General features: G+C 40.6%; 1 protein-coding gene across 1 annotated transcript in view; it reads left to right on the top strand.

Moving 5' to 3' along the window:
- Positions 1-6495: 6495 nt before the first annotated feature.
- The window catches only part of LOC116719875 (adenylate cyclase 9), a 45515-nt gene continuing 33875 nt past the window's right edge, over positions 6496-18135 (top strand). The window contains exon 1 of the mRNA XM_032562637.1: positions 6496-10578. Within this exon, the coding sequence (XP_032418528.1) occupies positions 8706-10578 (1873 nt within the window). The 5' untranslated portion in view covers positions 6496-8705. The remainder of the gene's footprint in view (positions 10579-18135) is intronic.

An 18135-nucleotide genomic window follows, 5' to 3' on the forward strand; every position in this document is an offset into this window, starting at 1 on the left:
ATTTCTTAATAAAGAACAAATAATAGTTTTCACAGAACTGTAACTGTGTAACAGAAGAATGGTATATATATATATAGCACAGCATATATATGTATATATATATATATATATATATATATATATATATATATATATCCCTATTATTGAAATATAACAGCTATGATTCCTTATAGCTGTTGGTCATTTTCTTCTGCAGTGACTAAAACTTGACACCAGATGGCGCTTCGGTTCAATGCGTCGATTCAAACGATTTACAAAAGTAGAGAATGAAAATAAGTTTGGGATTACTTTTCTTCTTATTTAAATGCAAACAGGAAGTAAAATCTCGAAATAAATAATATATTGTGCAGGGGGAAAAAAGATAAAAGTAGCATGTAGCTGTTTATGCAAATGAACAAAATTTGCGCTGGATTTACACATTCATACCTCCCCACTCTGTTCTGAACATATTTGATGAGCTGGTTATAATCTCTGGATCACTGCAGTTTAGTGAGTCAAAGTTTAATTTTCTCTGAAGATAAAGCTGCATGAGCTGAAACTGATTCAAGCTTTGGAAAAGCTAGAAAAATTGCTGATTTTATGGTCCATATTTTTAGACAATTTACATTTTTTTTGTAGAAATACGTTTTTGTTTTGATATTAAAGGGATTTTCTTTTTGTCGAAAAAAGCTACATTTTATTGATTGTGACTGATTTGCAACAGCAGTAAAAGGGTGAAGCATCCAAGGTGGTGAGTACATTTTATGGGAACTTCATTTCTTCTTTTTGATGCAATATTTTGAGCCAAAATACAGAATGCGTCAAACTCAAGGCCCGTAGCTTTTTGTGTGGCCCTGTAGATTCTAGACTAAACACTAAGTGTCCATAAATATTATGTTTTCAGTCAAATTGAGCCATTTTTTATCTGTTTACTGCCAAATTATATCAATCAGTCCCTCCAGTTTCTTGAGAATTATTGTGGAAATTCACACAAAATCAACAAATCCCCGCTCTTTTTTGCACTAATAATTGGAAGTTTATTGCAGATTTTTCTAAAAAAAATTGTCAAAAACCTTCTTACTTGCACTAAACATCCGATTCAGTCTTAACCTTCTCACATAGGCTGCTCCAGCTCCGCTGTCGTAGGGACAGATACAGGAAATCCTTCCTGCCACATGCCATCTCACTGTACAATAAAAGCTAAATCATTGTTCTGCACAAATCAGTCCAATTTCACACAACTGCACTGTGACACACTTGCTGTACATATATTTACATATACATACTGTATCTGCATTTTGGAATCTTTGAAAGGACTGCTCTAAGCTGCTTTTTATATTGACAGCATGTTATATTTTATTTTTATTTTATCTTGTCTACAATTGCTACTCAGTGGTGGTTGTTGTGTGTCTTGTCTCTATGCTGCTGTAACTGCAAAATAATTTCCCTGCTGGGATGAATAAAGTAATTCTATTCTATTCTATTCTATTCTATTCTAATTGATATCAGATTATAGTCCACTATCCATACAGTGAGTAATAAAAAGCCACATTTACCGTTACAAATAAGCACAAGTATTGCAAATATTTCAAAATTAGTACAACAAATACTTTGATTTTTATTGCAAAAAATCACAAAAAGAATCACAAAATCCTGGAGGGACTGAAAAGATGTTCAATAATAATATTTAATTTTAAGAATTCATTGATTTTTTTTAACAGTTTGTGAACAGGTTTTATACATTCTGCACAACGGGCCCTTTATGAGGATCTATGATCTTGATTTGGCCCAAAACAAAGATGAGTTTGACATCTTCGTTTTAGGTGAAGATGCTGTTACTCTGCAGAGTAACAGGTAAAACTGACATTGAATTGTTCCTTTTTAGTCAGCCAGTCTACAATCAGCTGCTCTGCAGAGAAGACCCTCATAGCAATGCAACTGTAGTTTTTAATATTACCGTACCACGAGTAAAGAGTTTCCAGACTTAATTATAACAGTAAACCAGCTTGGAGGCATGGCCTTCCTTTCCCTTCTGGCTCATTTTCGACTTTACATGACTTCACCTGTGGATTTGTGAATAAAACTTACACCCTCAAACACGTTTGAGCTCTTGTCGTCTGTGTTTGATGAGCTGAGCCACGGCTCTCGAAAGCTCTCGGCACAGTTTCAGAGCAGACCTATCAGACGGGCTTTATCAAATCCCACAACAGTCCTCACTTTGTAAGCTCTCAGCGCACCACCCACATGCCAAGCTCTCTCACAACAACAATGCATAGAGATCACACATCCCTTGTGATTAATATTCAAATTGTACTCCATCTTCCACAGTAAAATGTAATTAGAATAATATATTAACAGAAAGGACTGGCGACCTGTCCAGGGTGTACCCCCGAAATGTCTCGCTGGAGATAGACACCACCAGCACCCCTCCTGACCCCACTAGGGACAAGGTGTTAGAAAATGGATGGATGGATATTAACAGAAAGACCAGAAATCCAAGATCTTAGTGTGCAATGAATGAAAACATCAACTGTGGTCTGAGTCATAAAGGATATCTGTGTGACTTTTTAAAATGTTTTTGTAAATGTTTAAATACTTCTACAGTGCTGTACCTTCTGGGAACTCAGAACTGCTTTGTGTGGCTACAGCGGAAGGCCTGTATGGAGTTAAACTTTGATTTATTTTTTGTTTTCCAGTTTCAAATTGTATTGCTATTATTTTTTTTAGCAGACTTTATGACCCCAGTTGAGCTCCGTATACTTACAACAAGGTTGAGATCAACTTAAATTGCGAGATGAGGTAAATGAGGAGGTTAAGAGACTTGCTAAGAGACATTGCAACAAATGAGGTACATACAGTATGTCTATATATATATGTATGAATATATGTAGCATCAAGAGGTATATATGTAAGCATCTATGGGTCATTATTGAGCTGGTGTTCGTCAGAAAAAATCCATAACAAATGCAAACATTTGCATCAAATTCTTTTTTCTTTTTTTTTAAAAACATAGAATTCCCACATCATATAATCACTTAACCCAGGAGGAACAGGTGAAACAATTAACTAAGAGCCAAAGAGAAGTTTATTCCTTTAATTAGTGTAATTTTTAACCAGAAATGACATGGAGGTCCAGGTCAGGATTAGAAAAGATATGCATGCCAGTGGTTCTACAAATGCCAAACCTTTAGGTCTCTCTGTTTTTTTCTGACATTTTGTGATATAGAAAAGAACAGTGTTCACGAAAAAGCAAGGGAAAAAAACTGAGACGTTTTTTTAGTAGCCGTTGACACTTAATGTAACGTGGGCGATGCAAACTAAAACTAGAAAATTTCGGAAGAAATTTAGCCGGGGCCTGCCAAGGCGCGCCCGTCGGGCTTGGGCCCGGCGTCGTCACGCCACAAATCGGCGTCGACGCTAAAGAACGCCGCGACGTAATCAGTGGCACGCGGAGAACCGCAAGAACGTTAAGCGAGGCGGACGTGCACCATTCAGTATGATTTAAAATGTTGTCAAGGCTTTTATTTTGGAAGTTTTGTTAAACTTCATTTCAAAGGGCCAAACTAATCCCATGCGTAACAGTCATTGGGTTAAAATAGTTATATAATGCTCAAAACACAAGTAGCTGATGTAAAAATATTCAAGGCTTTTATTTTGAAATGTTTGTTAAGCTTCATTTCAAAGCGCCAAACTAATCCTATGTTTATCAGTGCTTTGGATGAAAACGTCAAATAAAGCCAAAAAGAGCAGTTACGTCATGTAAAAATATTCAAGGCTTTTATTTTGAAATTTTCAGTATGCTTCATTTCAAAGGGCCAAACTAATACCATGTGTAACAGTGCTTTGGATGAAAAAGTCAAATAAAGCCAAAAAGAGCAATTACGTCATGTAAAAATATTCAAGGCTTTTATTTTGAAATTTTCATCAAGCTTAATTTTAAATTGCCACACTAATCCCATGTGTAACAATTGCTGGGTTAAATCAGTTATATACAGCTCAAAAGAGCAATTTTCTGATGTAAAAATATTCAAGGCTTTTATTTTGAAATTTTTGTTAAGCTTCATTTCAAAGGGCCAAACTAATCCCATGTGTAACAGTTACTGAGTTAAATCAGTTATATAATGCTGAAAAAGCAAGTAGTTGATGTAAAAATATTCAAGGCTTTTATTTTGAAATGTTCAGTATGCTTCATTTCAGAGGGCCAAACTAATACCACGTGTAACAGTGCTTTGGATGAAAAAGTCACATAAAGCCAAAAAAGAGCAATTACGTCATGTAAAAATATTCAGGGCTTTTATTGTGAAATTTTCAAAATGCTTAATTTTAAAGTTCAAAACTAATCCCATGTGTAACAGTTACTGAGTTAAATCAGTTATATACAGCCCATAGCAGCAATTAGTTGTAAAGGCCAGTTCAGTCAACCTCTGTTTCAACTGAGCGGTCCACTATAGATAGAACTACAGCGATGCGTATTCGTAGTCCAAACCAGCAGCCAATAGCCTCTTGAGATCCGTTGCTATGGCAAATAATGGTCTCAGCAGGGTGTGAGCTCTGAGCTCTGAGCTGTCAAACACACAATTGTGTGTTTGAGCAAACACGTTTTACTGACAAAAAGCATTGGAAACAAATCCTTCTTGTTCGGGAACCGTAATACATATTCGAAAAGCGTTTTAAGCGTATGACAGTTCAATATGTCTTCTGCGATAGTCCCGAGATTCATATCTGTACCTCACTCAGAACATTTACAGCGATGAGAGAAAGAAATGTTGTGCCCAGATCTGAACCGAGATCGGCTGTCACTGTAATTTGAGCAAAAATGAGAAAGTTTGGGTCGCTTAGAGGCAAATTGTGGACAAACCGTAACTGGTATCGACGAGCCGTCTTCACTTTCGAAGAGATCACAGACGTATCTACAAAATGAAATTTGAATGGCATTTCTAGGTGAATTTGTGACGACACAGCAAATCCTCAAAAATAGGGTATTTCTAGGATTTTTCCCATTGAGTTATAATGGGGTTTTTTTCGTAGTTTTTTGCGAATTATGTCGCCACGTTAAGCCCAAATCCCACCAGAAGTAATAGCTCCAATGGCGTGAATTTTCTGCACGTTTTGATACCTCATTTGTAGGTGTGCACCCAGCGGTACGAGCCGCATTAACGGTTACGGAAGAAAAATAAAGATTAAAGAGACGCTTCTCTCCGACAATAGTAATAGGTTCCTGCCATTGCTTTGCATGGCAGGCCCCAACTAAATGCCCAAAGCTGCATTTACAGGTGAGTAATACTGACAACAACCTGTCAAGTCGAACAAAGGGAAGCATATAGAGATCAGAAGTTGAGTTTTGCCTTCAAATTAAAAGCATGTTGCTTTTTAACATTGATTTGAAAGTCGAATAGTAAACACAGTTTAGCTAGCTTATTTTCTTTTTTTTTTTGTTGGTTATACAATTATTTTATTTTTTTACAAACATTTGTTCCTTTGTCTATTGGTTGCTAAACTGGTGGAGTCTGTCGTGGCTTGTAGTTACTTTTTAACCCGATTAGGACTAAAGCAACTTGTACATTCAAGCCCTAGATTTAACATTTAACATTAAACCATTTTATTTTCAATACTCACCACCCTTATTAGCTTCATTTTATATTTCCATATACATCAGTGTAATCGACCATTTATGAGCACAACAGTCCCAAATCTCAGCATTGGCTAATTATAAAGACATTAATTTTATAACTCCATTGGCAGACACAGTATATATATATATATATATATATATATATATATATATATATATATATATATATATATATATATATATATATATTCCTAAAGTATGTTGCATATGTAATCAACCAGTTGTCTTCCTATATAGTAAAGATAAACCCAACTGTTTGCCTTGGAGAATAGTAGTGAACAAACAGAATCATGAAGACCAAGAAAGACAGCAGATAGGTCAGGGAGACAGCTGTGGTTAGTTTTTAACATCTCAGAACAAAGGTCTTGGAAATGAAGTTGGAGGTTTCAGCAGGGCAAAGACAGTCAACGTACAGAGAGAGGTAGAAAGGTCCAGGTCGGAGCATATTTATCGGTTGGGACTGCTCACTGAATGTTTAGACCTAAATCCACTTGAGAATATGTTGAGAGGCAGAAAAACTAAACTGTAATGAAATGAAATGACATGATTTTTTTGTTCTACTATTACCAGTAGAATTTAAATCTGAGGTATGCTATATTTTTAATTGTGAGTCTTCCTTATGATTGTCATGCTCACAAAATAACTTTTCACTCCTCAAGGTAATTTTTTTCATTGGTGTGATGTAATCATCAGGTTTTCTGAGAAACTGAACACTGAAGTTCTCAAGAACAGAACGCCATTACTGAGTCTGTAAGAGATTCTCGTTGTTGAGTTGAACGACTAAAATTAATTTCGATCGCACTGAATTATATGGTGATGCACCAGTAGAAGACCTCCGGTCAAACATGTTATTTCTCTAAATGCACTAATCCTAAATTGTCCTTTTTTTTTTCTTTTTTTTCTTTTATATGTAGGCCCAAAACCGGAAGTAGTGTTCTTGAGGATCACAGTTAACTTCGCAGACTGCCTGGTCTGGCCAACCAGCACCGCCACAACAGCTGGGGAAGGATTTCCGACCCACTTGCAGTGAAGATGGTGGCAGTTACAAGAGTGAGGAGCTTTCTGTCGCCCGGACGAGACGGAGAAACAGACAGCCGTCTGTCTTTTTTGTTTTCATCCAGACCCTAACTACGTCCGAGAGCTAAGACAGGGAGGCGCGGAGGTGTGGAGGTGGGGGGGAAAGGGTGGCAACCAGCCACCGAACGGACGGAAGAGGACACACCACCGCCGGAGCGCACGGCGTTGTGTTTTTTTGGACACATGCATGCCAGCGAAAACTAGACCTGAGGAATTGCGATCTGGAGATAAGGAGAGTGCGTTCTCCCACCTACCCCGTTTCTTTCTGGATAATCCGAACGAGGATCACCAAGAGCCAGAGCCGCTCTGTGGATTTTCTCCCTTCTTTGCTACAAGGGAATGCGAGAGGAGGAAATCCAGCCTCATCTCCAAATAAGCAGAGACTCCTAACTGGGTCTCCGCTCCAAACGCAGGAAATACGGCCTGGAAGCGAGAGAGAGAAAGAAAAGTTCGGGACTTTGGAGGCTTTGGAGGCTTTACCGTAACATTTTTAGCCTAAGCAATCCTCGTGCTTCTGAGAAGAAGTTCAAGAAAAAAAAGCATTCCCTTTTTCTTTTTTTTTTTTTTTACATGCAGCGGGGTGGTGTTATTTGCAAGAGTTTTTATCATCACTATTTATAGCCCAGCCTGGTCCGAAGCGAAGCCGTTCCCCGTAGCTGCATGTATGTTTTGCCAACTGCGCGCAACAAGTTGCAGGCACTCCCAGCAGAGGCAAAACACACGCTAAAAAAAAGAAAAAAAGAAAAAAGAACTGGGGCAGTGCATGGAGAGTTATTATTTTTTCTTTCTTTTACTAGTGCGGATCATGCGTCTGTGAAAAGGGGGAAGTAAGGGAGGGGGCGCAGACCCTGAGACCCTCTCTTTGGGAAAAGCGGAGAGAGAGAAAGAGAGAGAGAGAGAAAGAAAGAGGGGAGGGAATAAACAGAGGAGATCCGGAGCTGGGAGTTCAGGAAAGGACGGGGCTGCATCCGTGGGAATAGGCCTGGCTGTCAGGGGCCTCCTCTGTGAGTCGGGTGTCCAAAAACAAAATAATAATAATTATTATATAAAATGGAGGGGGGCTGCTGCAATAAAGATGACAGGGGAATCTTGGGAATGAGAAATGGAAAGCCTTCGCGTACTGAGCCGTGCATTAGAGTGGATGCAGTGGGAGGTAATTACAGCTCGCACACTTTTTAATTAACTGCTTTAAGACTTTTCATCCGTTTGAGGTCGCCGTTCTCTTTTGATAAGCTGTTAATTTTTTAAATTTTTTTTTTGCATTTGTATTATTTCTAATAAGTGCAATTTTATGTATTTTTTCTTCTTCGTAGCACCGGTTGCTGCTCGTACATGTAGTATTTTATTCGTGGAAAAGGAGTATAAATAGAGGAGCTATGCAGGGTGTTGCAACAAGGACAGCGCAACCTTTGTAACCAACTGTTGACATCTATTTTATTATTATCATCACCGTTATTATTATTCCTCATTCAAACAACCCAGTTAAGCGACGACGGGAGAAACTTTCTAATTGCGCACATTCAGCGGCTGATAATCGCCGGTCGTGCACATTTGAAGAAGAGAAATCTGTTGCACCGCTTCCATCAGCCGCTTGCCGAGAAGGATGCTGAGTCCAGGAGGAAGAAAACGTGATGATGAGAATGTTTGCACCGCAGCTGGAGAGCAACACCGGACAGCCTCTGTGGAGAGGGATGCGTGCAACGCGAGTACTGACGCAAAGGCGAAGATACAGAATCGTGTTCTGTGAGCGTCTTAATGTGAGTGACTGCGCGTAGCCGATTCGTCTGTCATCCCTCCCCGGTCAGTGTTAATTTTCCGTCAAAAACCTTTTTTGTTGTTGTTGTTCTGCCTCCCATGTTGGTGTCTGTCCTCCTCCACCTTCCCTCATTTGACTCGGCGGCACCAGAGTAAATTACTGATTGACTCAACACCTCAGTGACCGCCTCTCCCTCCCGCCCCCCGCCCCGCTTACCCCACTCTCATCTCCCGTCGCCTCCGCTCGTCAGCACTAGTCAACATGGCCACTCTGCAACATCACAGGCAGCTTCTTATGCACGGCACGGAGGTGAGCTGCGACTCAGCCAGGGGTGATGGCGCCATCACGGTGCGGATTGCCAATAATTCCACCCGGATGCAGCAGCAGCAGCAGCATCATGAGCCACTTCGGGTTGCAAAGAGTGAAGGAGGAGGCGGCGGAGGAGGGGGTGCCAGTAAAGCGAAAACTGCCCTCCACAAGTACAGCATCTCCTCCAGCTGCAGCTCAGCAGACTCCAGACCCGTCATAACTTACACTCCCAATGTGCAGAAGAAGGCCCCTTCACTGTTTGAACGCTCCGCCGCCCAGTGTTGGGACCCCAAGTTTGACTCCTCAGTCCTGGAGGACGCCTGCCAGGAAAGGTGCTTTCCACAGAAGCAGAGGCGCTTCCGTTATGTCCTCTTCTACCTGGCAGTGGCTTCTATACTCTGGGGGGTGTACTTTGGGGTGAACAGTGACCGCTGTCGTCCCGTGACCTTCCTCGCCCCCACTGCCTCCTTTCTGGCCTTGCTGGTGCTTTTGTTTTTGTTCACCTTTACCAAGCCCTACATGTGGCTGTACAACCAAACCTCCCTGCTGCTAATAGTCCTTACATTTGCCATCACTTTGGCTCCACAGATGCAAACTGCTACCTATAACTGGGCTGCCGAAGTGAACGCCTCTCACACCTCTCTGAACAAAGAGATTCCGCCTCAGATGTCCTGCATCTCCCCCGTTGGCACCTTTTCCCTCTGCATCGAGGTCCTGTTATTGGTATACAGCGTCCTCCATATCCGTCTGTATGCCTCAGTGATGCTGGGCCTCCTGTATTCTGTCTTATTTGAGGCTTTAGGATGGCTGCCACTGCTTCAGAGGAATTATGAAGCTACTGGACAGGTGTCAACTTTGCAAAACACGCTCCTTTGGCTTGGCCCGGGTAAGGGTCTACTCCACCTGTGCGCGCACGTCATTGGCATTCATCTTTTTATCATGTCCGAGGTGCGATCCCGCAGCACCTTTCTTAAAGTGGGCCAAGCCATAATGCACGGCAAAGACTTGGAGGTGGAGAAGGCCTTGAAGGAAAGGATGATCCACTCAGTCATGCCGAGACGAGTTGCAGACGAGCTGATGAAGCAGGGCGACGATGAGGGCGGCGGCGAGAATTCTGGCAAGAGATATTCCTCTGGAGCCTGCTCAGCCTCGGCCGTGGCAGTGGGCAGCGGAGGGAGCGGAGGAGCTCTCCAAAGCCAAACTGTTATAAGTTCTAAGAATAACCCTCATAGCAATCACAGACGTAAAAAGACTTCGATACCCCGAGGACAGATAATATTCAGACCCTTTAACATGAAACGCATGGAGCCTGTCAGCATCCTCTTCGCCGACATTGTGGGCTTCACAAAAATGTCCGCCAACAAGAAGGCGCCGGCCCTGGTGGGTCTCCTTAATGACCTGTTTGGACGTTTTGACAGACTCTGCGAATTGACCCGCTGCGAGAAGATCAGCACTCTGGGAGACTGCTACTACTGCGTCGCAGGGTGCCCCGAGCCCAGACCAGACCACGCGTACTGCTGCGTCGAGATGGGATTGGGCATGATCCAGGCCATCGAGCAGTTCTGCCAGGAGACGTGCGAGACCGTCAACATGCGGGTCGGTGTCCACACGGGCACCGTGCTGTGCGGGATCCTGGGAATGAAAAGGTTCAAGTTTGACGTGTGGTCGAACGACGTCAATCTGGCGAACTTGATGGAGCAGCTGGGCATGGCGGGGAAGGTTCATCTGTCCGAAGCTACTGCCCGGTTCCTGGACGACCGCTACCAGAGGGAGGATGGGCAGGTGGCCGAGAGAGCAGGGCAGAGTGCAATCGAGAAACTGAAAGGTAAGTGGCTGTTCACCTCTGATTTCCTCACCAGGTTGCAGAATGAACTCACTTAAAATGCCAAGCCAGCTGAAAGATGCATAAGATCATCTTCAGAGTTGTTTTTGGGTTGCGATGCATCACAAAAAAGCACTTGAACTGCGGTAAAGGCTTGAAAGATTATCACAGTTCAAGAAAATGACTCTTCAAGAGGTTATATAGGCTGGCAGTACACTGAGCGTGTGCACTGATCAGGCCTTCCTGGTGTCGGTGCATGATTAGACAGAGCTGAACGATGTTATCTGACCCCCTAATCCAGTTAAAATTAAGCAGAGATCAAAATATAACTCTCAGATTGGAGCACCTGAAGTGTAGGCAGGTTTTATTTTTAAACGTTCTGGGTGTCATTCCACATTTCCTAGTATCTGAAAATAAATCACATGGTCTATATTAGGAGCTTTCAACAGATGTATTTAGGGAACGTGGATCACCCTGTTCTTTTAAAATCTGAATTACACCAAACGGTGGTTTTGCGGGGATCTGTGTGGTCTTGACATTCTGGGGCACGGCTCTGCAGATGTATTTTGAATCATGCATGCTCGTGCCACTGAGATTAGAACCGTTAATCTTCAAATATTACAAATGGATTTTGAAATCCTCGATGCAGACGACTGTTTGCAACTTGCACAATAACAACATAAATGGATACCGACAGCTCAAGGATCAGCAGATAAAATTACATTTGGAGAGAGGGCTTAGATGTATGACTGTCAGAAAGCTGGTGTGTGTGATAAGCTTGTTTAGATGCAGACAAGGTCGTGGCCCTCTCGCTGGATTTTGTTTTAGCTCTCTTTTTGGCTCATGCTCCGGTTGTGTTCTGACGCCGTTGCTGGGCGGTGTGAGCTGAGAGTTTGCTGTCGATAAGGCGAGGGCCGACTGGATTTACTGTTCTTAGATGGGCTATTGCGGTGGGCTTCAGTAGATTACACGAGTGCTCATCATGCTGCGTCCGCGAACTTTAGTTAAAGGCTGAAGAGCCCAGAGAGGCGGCAAACAGACAGACGTCTGGCATTTATACAAGTTTGAAATCTTGTCAGACTCTTCTGGTTTGACAACCACAGTAATACGACAGGTGCTCGTATGTAACCCAGATTTCTATTTTGAGTTTCTGTTTAACTGAAAATCACATAAAAATTGAACAAAACAAAAAATGCAGCAGGTTGTTTACATTGTGTAGCGAAATGTAATTAACAAGTAAATACATGAAATAATTAATTAACCTTTTAACTGTCACCCCAAAAAACAGTTTGTCCTCGTGACAGTTGAGGGTTTTAAAACATTGCAATTAGAATAAAACTGCAAATACAGTAGTTGAGTGTTTTCACAGTTATTAAAATTGTATACAGCGTATTGAATTATTAAGTGATTAATTAATTAATTCAGTTCACTTTATTTGTATAGCTCCCATTCTCAACAAATGTCATCTCAACACATTGTTCTATAGAACCTACTTGAGCAAACTTAGAAAGTCAGAACAAGAATCCAGAAAAACTCCTACTAGTTTATAACTGACAGACTTTGTATTCTTGTTAAACATGGGAAACCAATATATAGATTTACACTTTTTCTTTTCTTTTAGTTTATCCAGGTAAACTCCTGTTAGTTAATAAATTGTGGAGTTTTCTTTTTCTTTTGTGACTTTGTTTCTAATTCATGTAAAGCACTTTGAACTGCCTTGTTGCTGAAATTGTGCCATATAAATAAAATTTACTTTACCTTACTTTAGGAAAAACATCAAATTTCTACACATATGTCGTCAGTTCAATCGTGCTGATGGAGTCAATTACATACGAGCTCAATTTCAGCTATTAATGCAGAAAAGTTCATTTTATCATTCAGGTCAAAGAGTATGGAAACCTGTCAGATTGTATCGAGTCAGTAACAGCGATCAATCCTCCTCAATTGGAGCAACAGTCAGTTGGATTGAGTCTTTATCTCCCTCATACTGAGCATGCATGTAGAAACAGTGGGGAGGAGAAATCCCCTTTAACAGGAAGACACCTCCAACAGAACCTGGCTCAGGGTTAGCGGCCATCTGCTGCAGGCAACTGGGTCGGCTTCAGAAGTCGAAACGTACACACACAGAAGCACTGATCCAGGAGTACTTTCTATGTAAAAGAAAAAGGAAAGTCACTGGCAGCAGTAGGTCCTTTAGACGCCTCATCTAGGAGAGAAACACAGCAACACAGATTAGCCCTGAGCTAGCTCAGCATCGCTCTGACTTTGAGCTTTATGTAAAATGACAGTTTTAAGTTTGGCCTTAAAACGTAGACAGGGTGTCTAAAACTGGGCCCTGGTTCTACAGAAGAGCAGCCTGATGACTAAAGGGTCAGCCTCCCATTCTACTTATAGAAATTCTAGGAACCAGTAGTGAACCTGCAGGCTGAGAGCGAGGAGCTCTGTTATAGGAACACATGGACCAATCAAACCGCTGACGTATGATGATTCTTGATTATTAAGGGATTTATATGTGACCAGGCGTATTATGGATTCAGCAGAGAGCCAATGAAGAACTGCATGATCTCTGTTTTTAATTTCCATCTGAGTTTTCAAGTAAATTTTTCTACAGTAGTCCAGGTTAAAGTAACAGATGTATTGGCTAGTTTTTCTGCAGGACAGGATATTTATAATTTTCACCGTTTTGTGGCGGTGAAAGAGGAAAGCCCTAGAAAACTGGTTTATATGGGATTTAAATAACAAATCGTGGTCAAGGATGACACCAAGGTTCTTCATTTTTTTACCAGATGCCAGCTTAATGGTACATAGTGCGGTGAACCAGTCTGCTTCTCAGAGGATCAGCTCCAAAGGCGGCAACTTCCGTCTTGTCTGAATTTAAAAGCGGAAAATGTTCAGACATCTAGGTTTTGTATGTCTTCCAGACATACAGTACCTGTAGTCTACTTACCAGATCAGATTCTGTGGGATTTCTGAATTTAGGCGAGTTTTACCAGCGAAACAGTGGAAATTTATCCCACACTGTCTGACGATTTTACCAATTGGAAACAAACATGAAGTACAGAGAACTTACTGAATGAACCCTGTGGAACTTCACAGAAAACCCCGGAGTGATGTGAAGATTTATGACTTACATGAACAAATAAATCTGTTTGGGGCGAGTGATGTTCATTTGAACCCGACAGCATGTTGGAGCCTTTCTAAGGAAATACTGTGATGTAGCTCTGAGTGGGACAAGTCCATTATCTTTAGCCATGCAGCTTTCACCAGTGCTGCCTCGATGATATGATGCCTTAATTTATTATATTGTAAAAATCACATGTAGTTAGTTTAGTGTTTATTTAATAATTCCCTTTCAGCTGTCCGTAAAATAAAATAAACTGTTGCTGGAATCCGATTGTTTAATCACTTCACACCGATTACATTACTACAATGTGACTTTGATTGATTGTAAGCTGGCTTATAAAATAAACTGATGTTGTGCATTCCCTGATTTCAAGCTGATGAATTAAATAGTGAAATTATGTTAGTACATTTACAGCAAACACATGTATTTTCTTGTAACAGAGTAAACAGATCTATCAAACTGAACAGATTAAACACTTAATCAGTGTTTAATCTTAAACAGTGCAACAGATTGTGCAGCGTGTCGAGTAGAAATGTGGTAAATGATTATTAATTACATAATTTAATGACACCTACTACACATAAAAAAAATAATTAAACAAACAGGTATTTAAGTACAATGCTGTAGATTCAGTACTTGAGCATTACATCTTAAAAGGCTGACTTATAAAGAATGTGGACATGAAATAATCAGATGTATAGTGATGGATTTATATGCTCTTGTAAATAATACAACTTTATTTCCAATTTGTTTTGTGTTTATTTTGAAATTCACATTGATATCACGACTTACTAATATTTTGTTAAAGAAACTGTCTGCATGGCATTTGGAATATATTTAATGAATTCTGACAATTGTAACCAAGATTTACCTTTTTTCCTTTCTTTTATCAGATAATTGCATAACAACAGGGCATCTTTTAGGAACTGCCAAAATGATCTATAATAACATGTTGTGAAGTATAAAACATAGATTTTCACCAATGTTTCATGTAGACACGCCACAAAAAAACCCAACAAAAAACACCACACACACACACACACACACGGAGTGAGCTTGTATCACAGAAACTAATCTCTCCAGCAGGGAATTCCTCGTGGGATGTCTAATCTTAGGTCACTGGTGAAAAGAAACTGTCTGCTCTATTGTCGGGACTTATGTCAGAGTGTATTCACTCTTGGCTCTAAATGGTGCCATCACTCTCTGTTTCCACGCTGGCAAACAGTGAACGAGAGGGATATTGACAAGCAGCTTTTGTTGTAGGAGAGAAAAGCGGAGATTGAATGGCATCTTGTTACTCCACTGAAACGCAGAGCAGCAGTTTCCTGTTCAGAAAGGGAGAGAGAAATGAGGCTGGGATGCGGATTCTGTTTTGAGGAGCTGGAACTGCGTTAAAAAATTAATGTAGCTTTAAATATATATATACTAATGTTAGCAAATGTCAGGATGTTGGAAGTGTTTTCTTTCTGTTAGACTGAAGAACTTATTCAGCAGGAATGAGAGAACAGGACGGTGTTTGTAACTATCGCCACTCATCGCTGTCCTGCAGTTCTGAATATGCAGTACACTATTCAAAAGTTCAGTTCACTGTGGGAGTTATTTCTTTTGTGCATTTTTGGATCATTTATTTTAGGGCTGCAACTGATGCTTATTTTAGTAATCGATTAATCTATCGATTATTCTGACGATTAATCATATCCAAAAATTTCATTCAACAGATTTTTCATTTAACCACTTAAGCCTTTTTTTTAATACAATGTTAAAAATGTATTAAATGATACAAATAAACAAATAATTCAGTTCCTTTTTTTTTAAAACATAAAAAATAAACATTTTATTGCTTAAAATGCAATACCATAGCATTCCTTTAGTAAATCTGAACCTATACCACCCCAGTAGTTTTGGCAGTATTTACAGGTAAATGTGTTTATATCTTATTTTTTGTACAGTTTCACCTTATTAACACTGAGTGTGTTGTATTTTTCCACCAAATGGCTTCTTTTGAGTCAGCACAAGCCAATTAATGATTAATCGATCACTAAATTAATCGATTATTATCGCAATAAACGATTAATCCGATTAATCGTTTCAACCCTGAGTTATTTGTACCATTTATTTTTCTGCTGTGGACTAATAGTGCAACATATACTGTAGTTTGAATAATTTTTTGAGGCAAGAGATTTGTTCTCAAGTTAGAAATAATTGTGTTGATTTTTACGCTGGTTTCCTGCCGAGGCCTCTGCTTTTTATCGTTGTCTCAAAATGTCGGGTTGAGGTCAGGGCCGTCCCTGAAGCCTAACGGTGACCCGTTTTACCCATTCCACTTTCCTGTTGGAACAACGACTAACCCATCCTGAAACCATCCAGCTGTTCAATCAAGGTGGAGCTGTCTGGTGTATCAGGGCCACTGGCAGCATGCCAGACCCTCAGCATGATGGTACCACCACCATGTCTCACAACAAGAAGTGTTCTCTTAAGTTTAAAAGCCTCACATTGATGCCTTTAAACATGCAGGTTGTCAGTAGCTCAATGTTTGGTTCCGTTCAAGTCAACACTTTTTCTCCGAGACATTTGGATTGTCCACCCGGGGAGCTGCATGTTTCCATCGAGCTTGAAGGTGTGAAGTTTTGCAGCAGGGCCCCCCCTCTCAGCTCATGGCCATGTGAAGTTGTTTTCACAGTGAACAGTGACACTAGTGTTGCTGTAGTTTCCACTCCATGCTGGTTCCTGGTTTGTTCCTGAACATTCACAGAACATTTATTCCAGCTGAGGCAGACCGTTTCGTACCAGATGGTCAAAACACGGCAACATTTGAGTCTTCCGAAAAGAAAACGATCTCAAGCACACAACAAAATAGCTTTGGAAAGCTTACATTAAGGCTGATGGCAGCTCCAAAGCTATTTTTAAAAAAGCCACATGTTAGTGGGAGTGTATCCATACATTTAAATGCCAAATGTGAGTATTTTTTGTCAAGTTTTTTGGCTTATTTACTGCTCTCGGCGTTGTGTTCTTTCAACAAATGGCCTCACACAGAGTCTGTATACTCCAATTAATAATTAGCAAGTTAGTTGACGATTATTTAATAGTCGATTAATCACAATTAACCCGATCAACTGTGCCAGTTAGATTGAGAGACGAGGTACAATAATAGTTTCAAATCTGTTTCTAACTTTCACTGAAGTTGTATTCAGTATAATCATTGCAGCCCAAACTAATAATAGCCCAAATGAAACAATGAAATTCTCGAAATCAATGAGATTCATTCCCATTGTGAGTGGATGTCAACTTCCAACTGGAGTTTTATTCTTAATCTAAAGTCAGTGTTTTAATTATAACAACACATGAGCTTGTGGGATTAGTGATAAATTGTGTGTCTCCCGTGTTTGTGCCTGCAACACTTTGAATTTTCACATCCTTCCCTTTGCTTTTCCTCACTGTTGCTATCTCTCTCGTTGCCTCAGTCTCCCACCTGTCACCCATGTCTGTATTTGCGGGCTGTTGTGTAACACTGTTTTTGTGCTGTTTGTCCGTCTGTCTTTAGTCAGAGCTTTGCTCCAGATCTCCCTGTGGGCTGAATGAATCTAATCTCAGGATTTGAGTCCCGTTTTATTAGTCGCTCAGTTCCCCTTGTGCTTCCAAGGATCAACAACCAAGCCACTGAGGGACTATTTTGGACAATGCGCAACATGCATATCGCAAAAAACTTCTTAGACTGCAATGTTGCCTAATTGTTTAAGACTCCATTGATTAAAACATGTATTTGCTTTAACAGAACATAAATGTTTTCATCTTGTTTGGCTGGAGTATGTTTTTGTTAGCATTGGGTCTCAGACTCTAGTCTTCATGAGCTGGTGTCCTGTAACTTTTAGATCCATCCCTGGTGCAATGCACCTCAACCAAATGGCATTCAGTCAAGTTTCTGAGAGTTCTTCTAATCATCAAATTATTTGTTTCAAGTGTTGTAAGGCAGAAACACATCTAAAAGTTGCAGGACACCAGCCCCTCAGTACTGAAGTTTGAGACCCCTAGTGTAAATCATTATTATGTACAAAAGTTTGGTCATTGTTAAGAAGCTAACTGGTATGAAAAAGTGAAAAACTAAATCCCCTTCTCCATTGTCAAGACTCAGTCTAGCCGGCTAGTGTGTTTCGCTTGGTTCTAACCAAGTTGGGTGTGTCTGCATTGACAGTGTGTTCCTCACTATGTGGGCGTGAATATGAACAGGAACTTGGCTGGGATCGTGGACCAGCCATGAGTGCACAGGAGCTGTGGTCGATGCTCCGGTCATGTCATTTTGAAGGTGTACCATTGGGTGACTGTCTTCCCGAAATTTCTTGATGCTTATGTGTGGTGTGGTGGGTTCCAATGTCCAGTTGACGGTGTTCGCTCTTCCACCAGAACTGAGCAAAAGGTCTGAACATCAAGGTCTGGACATC

The sequence above is a fragment of the Xiphophorus hellerii genome, chromosome 5, assembly GCF_003331165.1.
Source record: "Xiphophorus hellerii strain 12219 chromosome 5, Xiphophorus_hellerii-4.1, whole genome shotgun sequence".
Classification (NCBI taxonomy): domain Eukaryota; kingdom Metazoa; phylum Chordata; class Actinopteri; order Cyprinodontiformes; family Poeciliidae; genus Xiphophorus; species Xiphophorus hellerii.